The following is a 16,544-nucleotide window of genomic DNA, read 5'->3' as shown; positions in this document are numbered from 1 at the left end:
GAGGGAGGAAAAAAAATTAAAGAGGGTGAGAAATTTGCACATTTTGTTTTTGAATGCGTTTGTTTAAAACGCCGCCTTAAAGGAAAAGGAGTGTGCCTGAAAGAGAGTGAGAGGGAGGGAGGGAGGAGAGGAGAGGGAGGAGAGGAGGAGGACAGTCTGTCTCCCGAGGGAGGGAGGGGAAGGAACGAGGGAGGGAGGGAGGGGGGGGACGGGACGGCGGGCGAGACGCTTGGATGGTTCAGTGTGAATGCATGCGTGCTGGTGTGCTGTGTGTGCGTGTGTGTGTGCGTGCGTGTGTGTGTGCGTGCGTGTGTCGTTGTTCTTTTTTTTTGTTTGGAGTTTTTTTCCCCCTCTTCCCTTCGTTGCCATTTATGGAGTCATGCATGTTAATGTCTGCCTCTTCAGACGAAGAGCTTTGACTGGAGGAGAGAGGGAAAGTGTGTGTGTGTGTGTGTGTTCTCAATGCGCATGTCTGTAACAGGATGAGTCTGCATCTGGTTCTATGTGCTGCATACGTGTGTGTGTGTGTGTGTGTGTGTGTGTCTAGTCCCAAGTGCGCATGTCTCTGTGTGTCTCTGTGTGTGTGTGTGTGTGGGTGGTTTGGGTGTGCGGCTTGGCAAAGTATGTGTGTGTGTGTGTGTGTGTGTGTGTGTGTGTGTGTGTGTGTGCGCGTGCGCGCGCGCGCCACATGCACGCGCCACCGTATGTGTGTGTGTGGGTGGGTGGTATGTGCAGAGGTAGGGATGAGAGGACTTTGTTTGTTTTTGTCTGACTCAGTGAGAGAGATACAGTGCAGACGCAAGCAGAGGGGGGGGGTAGAGAGCTGATGGAGGTCCACACACACACACACACACACACACACACACAGTTATCTGGCAAAGCCACATACCCATAGCACATACACATCTGGGACATTCTAAAGCTGCATGACTAATTCTCACCTAGACATACGCACACACACACACACACACTCGTCATGCAATGCCAGACATGCACATGATGGCGCACGCACGCAAACGAATCTGGGACATTACAAAGCTCCACAGTGCACACAGACACACTCTCTCCCTCACACACACACACACACACACACAGCTGGCACAGGGAGACAGTGCCCAGACAGAGGCATCAAACAGTAACGCCTTCCCTAAACAAACCATCAAATCCCATTGAAGACCTAATCTGATTTGGCTGCTTCACTTTTTTTTTTTTTTTTTTTTTTTTTTTTTTGCTTCAATTCAATTTTCACTTTATGACCCAGATCTCAGCAAATGGCTGCAGCCTCGCCCAGCTCAGAATGACTGAGTCAGTGTGTGTGTGTGTGTGTGTGTGTATATATAAGGGGGGGGGTGTGGTTACTGTCTAAACAACAGATGGGGCCGCCGGATGGGATGCCTTAGTGTGTGTTTGTGTGTGTGTGTGTGTGTGTGTGCGCATAGCATACATGTGTCACAATCCATGTGTGTGTTGTCCATGTGTATGTATGACATTGCGTGTGTGTGTGTGGCTGGCTGTGCGTGCGTCCGTCCGTCCGTCCCCGCAGGGAGACTGGTCTGATTCTGTGTTTTCTGCACCTTTTTATAATGGGAATGAGATGATGGCAGCGGTCTGTCTAGTTCCCTGGCTCAAGGCCGCCCTATCACAATGTACAGAGGACCTAGCCAGCCCAGATGTAAATATCAATGAGACTATTGTTATTCCAACTGACGTTTTTAAAAAATCGTTATAGACTTGAGTGGGAAGAGGGAAGGGTGGGATGGGAGGGAGAGAGTGAGGGAGAGGGATGGATGGATGGATGGATGGCGGGAGGAAGGAAGGAAGGAGTGGTTCTATTGTATTCTCTCCTTTACGAAGAGACCTGCTTGTAAAATATCTCCTGAGACAGACAGTGACGAGGCATTGCGGCAGACTCCTGTCATTTAAGAGGAGAGGAGGAGCCGCAATCAAGACAAAGAAAGAGAGACTGAAAGAGAGAGAGATGGAAGGGGGGGGGGGGGGTGATCCTCCCCTGGCCTTTTGCCACAAAGATAAATATTTGGGTGTTTGTTTATGTGAGGGAGGGTTGGGAAAGGGGGTTCATGGGTTATGAGTCTGAATAGAGAAGATGAGCTTTAGTGGCAATGAGAATGCTGGAGGGGGGGGGGGGGAGGGGGGAGGGGGGGTGTTAGAGAAAGCTAGGCGTAGTTCAGACGCAAATAGTGAAGGGATATTTCCTCAGTATGTCTGTCTGTCTGTCTATTTTTTTTACTTTTGAGAGCGGGTGATGACCAGAGGGAGCCCAGCGCTACCGAGAGGAGAATAAGAGGAATGTGTGTAATCAGAGAACACTCGCCACACCATTTTATGAACGAGGTTGAAATCGAGGGGGCCAGAGATGATGTTTTAAAAAAAAAAACATATATATACTAGACCATGTTTTTTTTTTTTTTTTTTTTTTAGAAGAGCTTTGTAGACATTTCAGACCATTGACGGTTTTTACTTCATTGTATTTTTTTTTTTTGTTGTGTTTTTTTGAATTCGATAGTGTACTGTAGTGTTTTAGGTTCTTTAAAAAGATGCTACTAATTCAACATTAACACGTTAGAGATGCCAAGTGTCACATTAAAGGAGAAACCATGGAACTGTAAAATAGATAGAGAAAGAGAACCACATACTGTATTTTTGCATTGTTGTATGACTGAAGTGCTGAATAGATGGGGAGGGGGCAGTTTTGTTGCTGGACAGGATGGGTTGATTACTGTACTGAAACTGTGTCGGTGGGGGGTGGGGGTTGGGGGGGTGTTTAACTATTGGAAACGGGAAGGTGGATGGACTGTCGAAAGCACATAAGAGGCTCTCCTTGTCTTAGGAAGTATTTCTGCAAAATTCCCTACAGGAAATAACCATTTACATTGTCCAGATCCTTGCCCAGAAGCCATGGCAGTTAATGGCCCTGCTCTTGACATCACTTGGCTCTCGCATCTGCTGTACCAGAGGAAATGCTCTGTTGGCTGAATTGTGTGTGTGTGGCCATCTGGTGGCAGGTATTGTTATTGCAGCTCACAGAGGGAGGGACCTCCCACAGTACCTGTAGTTACAAGTGTCTAACCAACAGGGGGCAGTATAACACCAGGGGCGGCAGTGGACCTGCATTGTTAAACTGAGCTTTAAAGTCCTTTTGCTTTTCATTCCAAAACACAGATTATAAGATGAGTAAATATTACTGTTTTAATGTGCTATGCTGTGTGATTTGTTAATACATAAGGGTAAATATTTTGTCAGTTTGATTGGTATTGCTGACGCAATTTACTGATGACAGAGGATTGGCTGTTGTGCTTCGACGAGTCCATCTGTCTGTCCGTTTGTTTGTCTTGCTACTTGTCACTATCATCGTCCCTCACTCCGCACATGAAAAAGAGAAAAAGAGAGGGTGAAATAATCCTAAAAAAAGCACCTTTTGGGTGAGCGCTCCCGGTCCTGAGAGATACCGCGAGCCAGCGCCTTGGCACCTTGTGAACACGCTCTCTAGCCTCTGACCAAGTCTGGAGAAGGGACACTGGTGGCAGAAGTGGGATCTTTTTGGGGAAAACGGGGAATCGACTCTTTATGAGGGTTCTTTTTTTTTTTTTTTCTAGTTCCTTTTTTTCCAGTATCATTTCTTTTGTATTATTATTCCTTTTTATTTTGTATTTTTGCCGTTTGTTGTTGTTGCTGTTGTTGTTGTTGTTGTCGTCGTCGTCGATGTTATCGATGTGCCCACCACCCCCTCCCCAGGCAGGCTCTGGGAGTGGAGTCAAGACTATACATCTCTCTTCTGCAGAGGGGGTGAGGTGAGGTGGGGGAGGGGAGGGGAGGGCCTTAGTTTGGGCTATGGGTGGAGGGTAGATGAGAGGAGTTGTCCTTTTGAACATATAGAATTATGATTTGTGTCTGTATGTGTTTACGCAGGCAAAGTATTTGTGTACGTGGGAACAAAACTGGGGAGGGTTTAAGAGAACCTGGTTCATCCATCCATCTGATCTATGGATCCATCCATACGCCCCCCCCCCTTTCCTCTCTGAGACCTCTCCCATCCACCCGGCTCTCTGCATTGCGGCCTGTCAATCCATGTATGTTTCCTGCGTGCAAATCTGTGCATTTTTCTGCCGCTGACAGCAACCTGTAGACTTCTATCCAGAGACATTTACTATTATTCTGCTCTTTCAATGAACCGAAGCACCAGAGACATGTATTTACACACTCCACACACACACACATAGGGGTGCTACTTGACGGTGGTCCCTGTGTGTGGTTATCATGCAGTTACAGACAGTTACCTCCTATGCTCTCAGCCATAGCCCTCAGTATCAAGAGACTCTCGCTTTGAAGGCTTTTTGGCTGCAGTTGCTTTTTTCTCAGTTGGAACATGTACAAGAGAACCAGGAATAAAGGCTACAACAGAATCTTATCCACATTGAATAGCTACAGTCAGGTATTGACGGAGGAGAGCTGAAGGTTATTCAACGTGAGACAGTTTTACCTCAGATTTACACAGAGAGAGACAGGGCGACTTAGTTATTACCATAGCAACCAAGAATGACTCTCTTTGTTTTGTGTCTCTGGTGTCGTTGGGGATCTGCACATCTTTATTTCCACTATAAATATATAAATATATAAAACTGTACATTATACATAGAAGCACTATTGAAGTTTGATTGTTAGATGTGCACTCGCAGCATGAGGTATTATTATTATTATTATTATTATTATAATTATTATTACCCAGAAAAAAAGAAAAATAAATACCGCTTTTGGAAACCCAATGCAGTAGTGTCTACTGATGTCAAAGAATAAGATTAACCTGCCGTGTCACCCCTGCCCCCCCACCCGTGTACATGCCAGTGTTTCTTCTGTGTTCCAAGTGCCAATAACTTTGTGAATTCCTAACTGTGACCCAATAATACAAAATAATTGCACATTAACTACTGTAAAAAAAAAAAAAAAGTCTGAAAAAAGAGGAAAAAAAAATATTGAGTATCTTAATAAAAGGTTTGTAACAAATATGTATGGCTTGTGTGTTTTCTTCCCTGTGCGTGTTCATTCATGTACTGTTGTACTTATGGTACCTATTACTTCTTAAACATAAATACTGGATTTATAACAAATGTTTGTGTGTGTCTTTGTCCAGTTTGAACCAGAAAGCATTCTTCTCTGTACTAATACTTCAGATCCTCTCTCGGTTTACAGCTTGGACAATATGATGTAGACTAGTACCACTGGTGCTGAGAACAGGGCATGATGACGTAGTGTTCATGTCAGTGTGACGGCTTGACCTGGAATAAACCCACACAACACTGTTCCATCAGTAAAAGACATGAGTTTTTACATCACCCTGGCTTAAGTCGCACAGCAAAAAGAGACGCGTCCAAAGGGTTTAAAAGCATAACAAGATTTATTAAGAACAAGTGTGGATTTTCACCCAAGAAACTACAATAAAGGCAAACATTTATTTATAATACAGTGTTTAGGGGTGCATGTACAAAAGGAACATAGGAGTGTTTTTCAACGTTTTAGCCTAGGCTGGAACAAGTTCAAAGTGTTTGTGAGGACCCCTGTTCCAAGACAAGCGGGTAGACACACAACACCAGCTTGTGGGTGGGATTCTTTTTATTTTGGTTAACGTGTCAATGAACATTATCGCTTTGGAGAACTTGACACGGGTTGTTATGACTACGTGATGAGGAGAGCTTGTTGCCATCGGATGAAAGACCAATATGTAAATATATACATATGTATTTCAACATGAAACCTGTCATTCCTGGGAGGGAATGAGGGTGGAACACCGGCATGTTAGGCTAACTCATTGTACACTGACATGTTTATAGAAACAGGCATGGAGGCAAACAAAGAAGGCAGCCATTTTGTATGTTATTTACACAGTACATTCTTTCTCCCAAGGAGGCAGCGACAGATCCGACTGTCTGGCTGTGGAACATGACTAACGCTGCCCCATGGCACTAGAGAAATGAGACATGTTCATTCAAGTGGCTGAACGTTAGATCAGATTATTCCTTCTTTGGCAGGAGAATTAAGCCCTGGTGAAATATACCCAATACACCCTTCCCTCTAACAATCACTGATCTGACCACGTTGGATAGGTGTAAGCAAGGTCTAACCACATGTCGTTCTCACCATCTTGATCATGTTGGATTTGTGATGTCCTCTAAGGTAGGGGGGGAAGGGTGTAGTTATACTTCTTTAGTATTAAAACAGGCCCTGCCACTCAACCCTGAGTGTCCCTTGTAAAGCATTCAAATGAAAGATTGGAGAAAAATATCTGTGATATTGCAAATCAAAACAGATATAGTGCCTTCGGAAAGTATTCAGACCCCTTCACTTTTTCCACATTTTGTTGTGTTATAGAAGGGGTCCGAATACTTTCTGAAGGCACTGTATAGTGATCTAATTCATAACAGAGCCAATATCTGTAAAATATTTCACCTACAGAGGAGTAGGGAAGAGAATATTAGACTTTTTTTGTCGTTTAGTAAAACTGCACACAACCAATTGTACATGAATATGTGCAGAAATACAAATCTATATCCATCCCATATTTGACACTTTTGAGTTTGATGACCTAACAGACTAGTACCAGGACAAAGGCTCGGGGGGGTCAAAGTTGAGAGCTGCAATATCCAACCTATAAGAAGCCGCTGGTGGAGGGTACGTCCTCTCAAACACAGAGAAGTATGAGGCACAATCCCTGTCCGGTGCCTACAGAGCCAGAACACACACAATTTCAAAAGCATGTGAACAGGAAAGAAAAGCAACAACAACATTTATATTTACACAATATTATATGCACCTCAATGGCGTGTGTGGGTGTGGGGGTGGGTGTGTGTGTGTGTGTGTGTGTTGTCCAATGATATGAAATGAAACGGATGTGACCACCACAGTCCACAAGGGGGAGCTAGAGATCCAAATGAGCTTGTTGTGCTGCGACCGACGGTCGGTCCTGCCCAGCAACTGTTCTCCGTCCCGTTACTATGGTAAAGCCAATTCCGACGGACAGACCCCTTCCTAGCCACATATCTACAATCAAGATTCCTGCACTCAATACTAACCATAACGAGGATCAGGAGGAAAATCCCTGATCAGAGCTCGAGGGGGAACTTTTACCTACTCCAGTAGTCAAGATTCAAACGTAGGCACACGTCATTTACTGCAATGGGAACCGTATCGTATACACGTATAAAAATAGATTAGGCAACATCACATCAACTCCCCTCCCCTCCCCTCCCCTCCCTGACCGTACCATTGTCCACACAATTCAAACGGTTGAGTGAACTTTGCCTGAACACATACAATACTGTAACCGTGTCACTGATCAGTCCTCTGCTATCGGGGGTAGACACAGAGACATTCAAATGCACAGAGAATGAGAGAAGTAGAAAGAGATCAGAAGGAAAGAGAGAGAGAAAGAGAGAGAGGGAGAGAGAGAGAGAGAGAGTAATTGTCTGGACTGATTCCCCCTCTCAGGAGAAATGAGAGGGAGGAGTGTTATCCATCCATCCATCCATTCCTCCATCCATTCCTCTGTCCGTCCATTTGGTTATCACCTGGTTACTCCCAGGGAGGAGTGGGTGAGTGTGGAAGAGAGGTGAGGGAGGAGAGGGCTGTACTCAGATAGCGAAGATGAGGATGAGGACCACAATCATGATGACCACCAGCACTCCTATGGCACACCACTGTCTCCTGCCTGAAACACACAACAACACAACACACTGTCACACACACACTGACCTGGAGGGAGGGAGGAAGGGATGGGGAGAGAGGGGGGGAGGGAGAGAGAGAGAGTGTGTGTGCTGGTCATGTGAGACTTCCTCTCCCTTTACTCACTGCTGGTCATGTGAGAAACCTTCTCCATCTTCTTGAGCACGGAGTCCATCCGTGATCCTGTCTGGTCCATCTCATCACCAAACTCTCCCAACATACTGGAGTGAAGGACACACACACAGACACAGACACAGACACAGACACAGACACACAGACACACAGACACACAGACACACAGACACAGACACAGACACAGACACAGACACAGACACACACACACACACACACACACACACACACACACACACACACACACACACACAGACACAGACACAGACACACACACACAGACACAGACACACACACACACACACACTTAGGGTAAGTGTCTGAGGAATGTTTCCACAATAATAATCAAACATTGTTCCTCTCCAAGGACATTTCCTGTCTCTGTCTCACCCTCTAGCTGGGTGGAGAGTTTACATACTCCACTCCAGTTCCCACCACTCCCCTCATCAGGTGGATTGGAGTATGTTACACAGTGTGTGTGTGTGCGTGCGTGTGTGTGTGTGTGTGTGTGTGTGTGTGTCACTCTTACACAGCCTGTTCGTCTAGCTCGTCTCCGATGCGTCCTGACATGTCTTTCAGTACTCTGATACTGCCTGACACCAGCTCCAGCTGCTCATCCTGGTCCTGCATTATCAACTAGAGAGAGAGAGAGAATCCATCATCATCATCATTAACCCTTGATCCCCTCCTCAATCACTCCTCTCTTTTACCAATCCACCCTTCTGTCCCTCAGCCCACATTCGTTTTCTCCCTACCTTCCCTCACTTATCACCCATTTCTCCCATCTCCCCTCCCTCCTTCTCTCCCTCTATCCGTCCGTCCGTCCTACCTGTTGTTGTTCCTGCTGGTCCTGGATGTAGCGGGAGTTAGCAGACACCAGGTGAGGCTCCAGACCATCAAACTTGTCCTGCCCTGACGCACCCATCAGAGCCTGGGAGAAGAGAGGAGAGTGTGTGAGTGAGTGAGTGAGTGAGTGTGTGTGTCTCTATAGGTGTGTGTGTGTGTGTGTGTGGACTGACCTGTCTGTTCTTCTTGTCAGCCTGGGCCACAGCAGAGGGGCTGGAGAGCTGGTCCTTCATCTCCTACACACACACACACACACACACACACACACACACACACACACACACACACACACACACACACACACACATATATATATATATTAAACACACCTTGCTACGATACTAAATCCCCACGGCAACAACTCCCATCCATTCTGTGCTAGCCACTCTTTAGCCTGATGGATCAGACACATATCAAAGGTAGAATCACACCTGTGCAGAGCTGGGAGTCCATCCACACTGACCTGTACAGCTCTCCGTGTCCTCTCCACAAAGGACCTCCTCTCCTGAAGTTCATTCTCCCCAAGACGGAACTTCCCTGGGTTGGATTCAACAATGCCTGGGACAGTCAAGGCCTCCACAGACACACAACCGTAGCATTTCATTCATGTCTACAGTGACTTAGAGTAGATGAGAGGATGTGTGTGTGCGTGAGTCAAAGGTATACAGCACAATTCAAAGTCTTTGGTTCTAAGGCAGTTCCTGAGCTCCAGCACACCTGTATATACGTGCATGCGTGTGCGAGTGTGTGTGTGTGAGTGTGTGTGTGTGAGTGTGTGTGTGTGTGTGTGTGTCTCTGTCTGTTAGGATACTGATGGTTTCATGTAGGTCCTCCAGGTCCCAGTCTATGGCTCGGAGACAGTTCCTGAGTTCGTTGGTGCTCCAGTCCAGCTCATCTCTGCTCACCTGGGCCCCCTCCTGCAGCAACTCCTCCCAGCGCTCAAACAAGCCTCTCGCACGAGACAGAGCCTTCTGCACCTCCCTGCAATTCAGAACAGAACACAAGAGATTACAAAACACTATATACAAAACATGAAAAAACTCTCTCTCTCTCTTCCCTGACACACACTGAAAGAGCTTTGATTCGGTGAGCAATGAGCACAATGAATGATGCTGCAATGTGTCCAATCACGGGTTGGTGGTGTAACCAAATCTAAAATTGGGAGCTACAATGGTTGATAGAAAGTCATGATTGTCACACACACGCTGAGCGGACGCCCTTCTATCCCTGACACAACCACCAGTTGAGTTCACACTTGTGACTCGCTTTACTCAACACACATACACACACTTATGTTGTCCTTCAAACACACCAAGGAAAGCTTGCAAATTGCAAAAGCACATAAGCAACATTTCTCAGTACGAGACTCTACCGAAGTAGGCTAACGCCCTAGCTAACATCACCCAAACAACGTCAAACGAACTGGAGTGTACACTTCACAGAAGCCCACTAGTTCACAACACTTCGTGAACTACCCCACTGCAAAAGCCCAAAACTAGCAAGCCAACTCCACGGAATGTATTATGACACGAAGACAGATTTCAGCAACACCCATACGCGAAGTCCCTTTGAACCCAAACTGTCAACATAGCTCTACTCAAACCAGACGTTGACTGCGCTGTAGACGAAGCATTCATTGCTAGCCGACTAGCTAGCAAATTAGCTTGCCACGGACAAGGTGATAACTTCCAAACACTGCGTTATCAATCGAAACTGTCCCCGGAGCTGACGAACGCAATTCCTCTCCTTTTAAAAGCATATAGAAGTTAGAAGATAGTTTATTGAGAAAGCCTCCTTACCCCTTCACAACGAAGAACGGGTCCTCAAGCGACATGTTGGTTCCTTCAACTCCAAACCCGACGCATGCGCGCTGGCGCACGACGCTCGGCGAGTCCCTACATTGGTCCCCCTGTCATGTGTCCACGGACTGTGTCAAAGGTATTTGGGATTTAACAATGAGCTATGCAATTGTGAATAATCCCATGCAAAACTAATTTAAGTAGGCTTACATATGTATACATACGTATTATGTTTCGATTATTATTTCAGACATAGGCCTATAATGCCCTTTTTACTCCTAATTATGCATTATCATGCTTATTATAAGGCATTATTAATGTTCCTACTGTAATTATGTAATGTATTAATTGGACCCTCAACAGATAGTCATCAGACCACCACGGACAGGCAGGCAGGCAGGCAAACAGACAGGCAGGCAGGCAGACAGACAGACAGACAGACAGACAGACAGACAGACAGGCAGGCAGGCAGGCAAACAGACAGACAGGCAGGCAGACAGAGACACATAGGGAGAGTCAAGTTCTGGATTTGTGTTGCTAGAGAAGCCATCACACACTAGAAGGAAGTGTCTAGAAGTATGCTAGACTATTATGTTGATTTAACTGACTTAAAATGTGGATTATAGGTTATACAGCCTCCTCACATCAGGGATACTCAATTAGGCTTACTTGAAGCCGGGGGTTGTTGTGTTTCTGCATGAGCACACGCTTCAAAGAGGCAGCCACTAGAGACAGAAAGGCAGAAATCAGTGAGTCCACTCTTCTAGCACATAACAACATGTTTGCACACAAACCGAGTATCGGGTAGGACACTCAATTTTCAAAAGCACTTTCCTGGGACCAAAACAGCGCTCGTAAAAGAAATATTATCGCTAACGATTAAACACAACCATTAGGAAGCTTTTCAAATGCTTGAATGTTACACACGGGACCTTTAATGTAAAAGTAATGCAAATTATTAGTAAGTACTTTTTAATAAGCTACTTCTTTTTACTCTAAAGTAGAATATTTCAGTACTTTTCCCTCCTCTGCTTCTAACTAATATCATCATTGTTTCATATCCAAATCCAAATCCAAATAGCAGTTTTGTCAAGCAACATAAGCAAATGAAGGTCAAATGTAAATGTGTTCGATGTGGAATTGTGAGTACCATCACACACATCTTGAAAATATAGGGTCAAAGTCAAAATGTTGGCAAATAAATGGTTACCCAAACCATTTCTATCTGGATAATTCATTATTGAACCCCTCCAAAATCTATAATAATAATTATATCCGTGCTCTCTCTCTCTCTCTCTCTCTCTCTCTCTCATGCATTTATATGCATTTATAGTCTGACTGGCAGAGAGGTATAGGATGACAAAACTGTTGGATTCATGGCAAGGTTATAAATGTTGCAGCGCAGAGCCAATATTTTATAGAGCCAAAATCCAACACCTCTCCCACCCTCTTTCTCTCCTCCCTTCCTCCCCTCCTCCCTTCCTCCCCTCCCTGGGACAGGGCTTCTCTTTCCTGTCGCCATGCCCCCCTTCATCTTTGCCCTCCCCATTATTTTTTCTCTTCCTATCCCACACGGTGCAGCTCTGTTCTTCCCTCCCTTCCTTCCTTCCTTCCTTCCTCCCCTCCTGTATCCCTCCTATGTCCTCCCCTCCTCCCCTCCTGTCTCTCCCTCCTATTTCCTCCCCTCCTCCCCTATACACTGTGAAAATTCACAGACCTCAATTATTACTCACTAAAACATTTACACACACTTTCTCACTCTCACTCACACCACACACATACACACACTTAATTTCCACTAGAATGTGTGAAAGCAGCCAGATGATCTGATAGTGGAATTCACAAGTCAGAGACTGATACAACAGGCTATTTTTACCACTGGAAATGGTTAGTCTGACACAAGGTTTATTTTTGGTCTTTTGGCACCATTCAAGCACAACATTGCACACTGACTTATTTTATCTGGGCCTATTATGCAAGGACCACTTTACAATGAATGTGTTTTGTGAGTCATCAAGCCAGTGAATATAAGGTTGAAAAGGTCTCTCCACATTTCCCACACACAGAGCATGAAATACGGAAGAAGAATGAGACAGGTCTAACAAGCTGAGAGTCAGAGTGCATCCTGAGTCATAGATTTCCCGGTGCTATGAATAGCTTATGACCTCTCATCCCGCTCCGAGATTGACAGCTGCCGCTTGACCTCAATCGTGCCGCTGCCTAGTAACCCATGTCGAAGCAAGCCCCGAAGGTGGCTCTGGACCGGTGACAACTCCATATTTGGAGCTGCGATTACGTATTCGCCGCTGCCTCCGAGCGCTGTGTGACTGGGGGAAGTGCGCTGCTGTTGCGCGTTCGCGTCATGGCTTTTCCACTGCGCGCCCCCTGGGAACTCGCCGGATGAGCCATATATGGTGGTTGAGAGTGACGTTGAGAGAAAAAAAAAAAGAGAGAGAGAGAGAAAAAAAAAATACGAAAAGAAACTCCCTGGAAACTGGAGACATATTTCCTCCTCCACCTACGCACTTACTTAGATTTGCTGATACTGATTTAACTGAACTTGTAAACATTGAGAGGTATGATGCCAATTCAGCCTAAAATGTCTTAAAATGCCACTAAATCGGTTTATATAGGGGAACAATGAAATGTATATGTTTCTTATAAATTATGCCTATAATGTATAATACATTCTTATCATATAGGAGGTGTTAATAAATAAGATTACCAGATTCCTTTTCAAAAAACATAAAAAATGCATTAGACTATATAGCAGGTAGTCTGCTATAAACCTATAGGAGGTAGACCATATGGCGTGTGTTGCAGCTCAGCCCAGGTCTGGGCGGGTCGTGTATGTCAGTCACTGAGGAATGAAGCCCCATTACGTCAGAGTGGACATATAACACCGCCCTGCTACTCACGAGCGCTCATTACCGTGTGTACACCAGCTGGTGACAGTTGTAAAGAAGAACATAAACTGAAACTACAAAGGAAGTACATTCTTAAAAGGAAACACTTATAGTATCCTGTTAGGTTCAGCCTACAGCGTTTGACGCTTCAAGTTACTGTTTCAACTGTCAGTCGTGCGTATTTACGCAAATCTTCAAGCGCAATGGAACTGAACGTTGAGGCCAAGAGGATCATGGCTGTGTCCATAAGCAAACTGTACGCCTCCCGTGCACAGCGAGGAGGATTGAGACTACACCGGAGCCTTCTCCTCTCCATGGTCATGAGGTCTGCCCGGGACATTTACCACTCCGCCTGCCTCGCCAGAGAGAGAGAGGAGCAGAATGCCGCTCTAACGGCCACAGAGGAGGCGATGGACACAAGCAGCAACCAAGCCGAGGTCCAGGAGTCTGAGGCGCCCATGACCCCAACCCCGGAGCCGGAGCCTCAACCTAAACCCACACAGGGCGCATGTAAGACCGGCCTGCTCAGTAGTAACGAGACGCGAGAGGACAAAGAGAACCATAGCCCAGTGAGCCCTGACCGACATTCCAGGAAACGCCGGGGCAAGGCGTCCGTCGCGCCCGACTTCCTTCCCAGCAAGAGAGCTAGACTGGAGCTGGGGGAGGAGAGACATGCGACCCCGGGCGGGGCTCTCCGTACCGGTCTTGGGTACTGTTGTCGCGCCAGGGACACTCTTACCACCATGACCATGAACCGGGCCATCGCGGCATTCTGAACGCCAACAGAGAGGGCTCCGAATGGGGCTGTATATTGATGTGTTACCGTGGGAGAGATCGAAATCCCTTTGTGCACTGGACAGCCAGGTCAGCAAGGTGACCTAGATTTGGCAATCCCTCGACAATGGGATTAACGAGGGCATGGGTGCGATGTCTCGACCCGTGGCCGACGGCACTGGCAGCACAGAACCGGGATCCCCATGGACTCTGGGGATCAACGAGAACGAAAGAGCGCCAACAACCCCAGACCTGACACGATCTGTGTCGGAAAGTTTGAGGAAGTGGAGAGACACTACTAGAGAGGGTTTTCGGTGGTGAGTCAGGAGACTATAGTCTACTGACAGAGAGTTCCTGATAACCGAGAGGAGCTGACTCATATGTGTGTGTGCAGAATGAGTCAAGGCAGGGCGCACTGGCTGACTGACTGATAACAGCTGCGTTTCTCCCCTGGTCAGCACACAAACCACACTCGGACTTCGGGGACTGCCCTGGCCTTTCACAACGACCAAGTTGGAAACCACCATAACAACCGATAGAAGGTACACCAACGTTACTAGACCAGTGGACTTTGATCGATCAATGCGATTGTGCCAGAGACCGCCCTGGGTGCAGCGTGAACAACATTCTACTATAGGCTTGTGAATAAGCCTGAAATGGTGCTCAACAACACAACAGACTGTTAACCCACCTGGCAGGGCGAAAAAGGCCTATACCATCCACACATGGCATAATGATTATGTTTTCTTGTGATACAATTGTGCTACACTGCCCCGAGAATGCATCGCGATGATTAGCAACTGTGAAGACGAAACATTTGTTTTTATATTACCTCGTATCGAAGCTGCTATTTATACTTTTTTATATGACCTCAACTCTTATGTCAGAGTTATAATAAACATTTTGAAAATGTATCCAGTTGTCATTTTGCTTCATTTATCTCGCTTAAGCTACGGCAAAGACAAACGAGAAGACGTGTGTTTGATGTTGGGGGGAAATAAGTTCGTTGATCAGTAACCACACAGACCTTTCTCAATATGTGACCCGTATTACACAACAATCCTCAGGGTCAAAGCTTGAGCGAGAGTGTGTCAGGCACTACTATGGCTACACACACGCACACGCACGCACGCACACACACGCACACACACACACACACACACACACACACACACACACACACACTCTCTCTCTCTCCAGTTATGAAACCATTTCCTGTGGATTATGACAGAGAATTTATAAATCACTTCCTTCCCAGCCTTAATGAAGACACTGGCTCTGGATAATATGACTTATGCATTCTCCGAATATCTAGGGAGTCAAGATCTGTTCATGTTGGGGCCTAACACCCCTCTGAATCATATCAGCATCATCATGACAACCACCAAAACTCATAAACACCACACATTGCGAAATAGCCACTTCCATGTGTGACACACCCTTTAATTGTAAACATGTCAAACCTATCCTGACTAAAACACCCCATACCTGTATTTCCACTGTGGCAGTGATCATGATTAGATTCAAGATTCAAGATTCAAGATATTTATTAGTCATATGCACAGTAAACAGACAGTTACACCACACAATGAAAATCTTACTTACTTAGCATGGCTGTTGGGAGCTGGTTGTACACTGTTTAATATGCAGGGAGTGTGTAGGAGGCATGTTGGGAAGTGACATGCATGCTAACAGCCCTCAGATAAATGAAGAACAACAGGGACGGGTGATCTCCTGGGTGTGAAGGTGTTTGGTATTCCACCCCCACCAAGTCCATTATGGATCACGTTGAAGGTTGACAGTATGGAGAGTATATATGAGTGTGTGTACGGACATCTAAAATCACTCCTCTTCATGCACATTATGATTGTAGTCTATGTCTAGATGAGTGTGTGTGGGTGTGTGTTTGTGTGTGTGTGTGTGTGTCTGAGAGAGAGCGAGAGAGAGAGAGGGGGGGGGGAAGGAAGCCTATGTATCTGACTGTTTATTTGTGTGTAATTTGTGTGCGTGTGTGTGTGCGTGTGTGTGAGGGAAGAGAAGGTGTGTGAGTGCACAGTATGTGAGTATGAGTCTGTGTACCGTAAGTGTGAGTGAAGAGTAACATCATTCCTCTTCATGTGCCATTATGACGAGCCAATCTGTAGATGAGTGTGTGAGTGAGCATGTGTGTGTGAGTGTGTGTGTGTTTGTGTTTATGTGTGTGTGTGTGTGTGTGAGTCTGAGAATGTGTGTTTTTTTTCTTTGCGCCGTGATGACTGTGTGTGGATGATTGAGTGGGAAAATGGGTGTTTGTGTGTGTGTGTGTGTGTGTGCGTGTTTGTGTGTGCATATTTGTGTGAGTGAGTGTGTGTGTGTT

At 45.9% G+C, this 16,544-nt stretch overlaps 2 protein-coding genes across 2 annotated transcripts; one reads left to right on the top strand and one right to left on the bottom strand.

Moving 5' to 3' along the window:
• Window positions 1-5,391: 5,391 nt before the first annotated feature.
• stx10 (syntaxin 10) lies at window positions 5,392-10,567 on the bottom strand. Its single transcript, XM_083694192.1, has 8 exons — window positions 10,509-10,567; window positions 9,521-9,690; window positions 9,173-9,267; window positions 8,883-8,945; window positions 8,693-8,794; window positions 8,393-8,499; window positions 7,858-7,952; window positions 5,392-7,717 (listed from the first exon to the last, which is right to left on the bottom strand). The coding sequence occupies exons 1-8, from the start codon at window positions 10,541-10,543 to the stop codon at window positions 7,641-7,643; spliced, it is 744 nt and encodes a 247-aa protein (XP_083550318.1). The 5' UTR covers window positions 10,544-10,567; the 3' UTR covers window positions 5,392-7,640.
• A 2,853-nt stretch (window positions 10,568-13,420) lies between these two features.
• On the top strand, window positions 13,421-15,102 carry ier2b (immediate early response 2b). Its single transcript, XM_083693574.1, has one exon. It carries the CDS (start codon window positions 13,618-13,620, stop codon window positions 14,188-14,190), a length of 573 nt encoding a protein of 190 aa, XP_083549700.1. The 5' UTR covers window positions 13,421-13,617; the 3' UTR covers window positions 14,191-15,102.
• The last annotated feature ends 1,442 nt before the right edge of the window (window positions 15,103-16,544 follow it).

Source organism: Argentina silus, assembly GCF_951799395.1.
Source record: "Argentina silus genome assembly, chromosome: 22".
In the NCBI taxonomy this organism is placed as follows: Eukaryota; Metazoa; Chordata; class Actinopteri; order Argentiniformes; family Argentinidae; genus Argentina; species Argentina silus.
This window is presented reverse-complemented; position numbering and strand designations above follow the sequence as displayed.

Coding starts and splice junctions, on each gene's coding strand:
- stx10 (XM_083694192.1), bottom strand. CDS start 10,543: ATGTCGCTTGAGGACCCGTTCTTCGTTGTGAAGGG. Junction 8,795..8,882: donor CTGACAAGAAGAACAGACAG/GTCAGTCCACAC, acceptor CTCTTCTCCCAG/GCTCTGATGGGTGCGTCAGG. Junction 7,718..7,857: donor GGTTTCTCACATGACCAGCA/GTGAGTAAAGGG, acceptor TGTGTGTTTCAG/GCAGGAGACAGTGGTGTGCC.
- ier2b (XM_083693574.1), top strand. CDS start 13,618: ATGGAACTGAACGTTGAGGCCAAGAGGATCATGGCTGTGTCCATAAGC.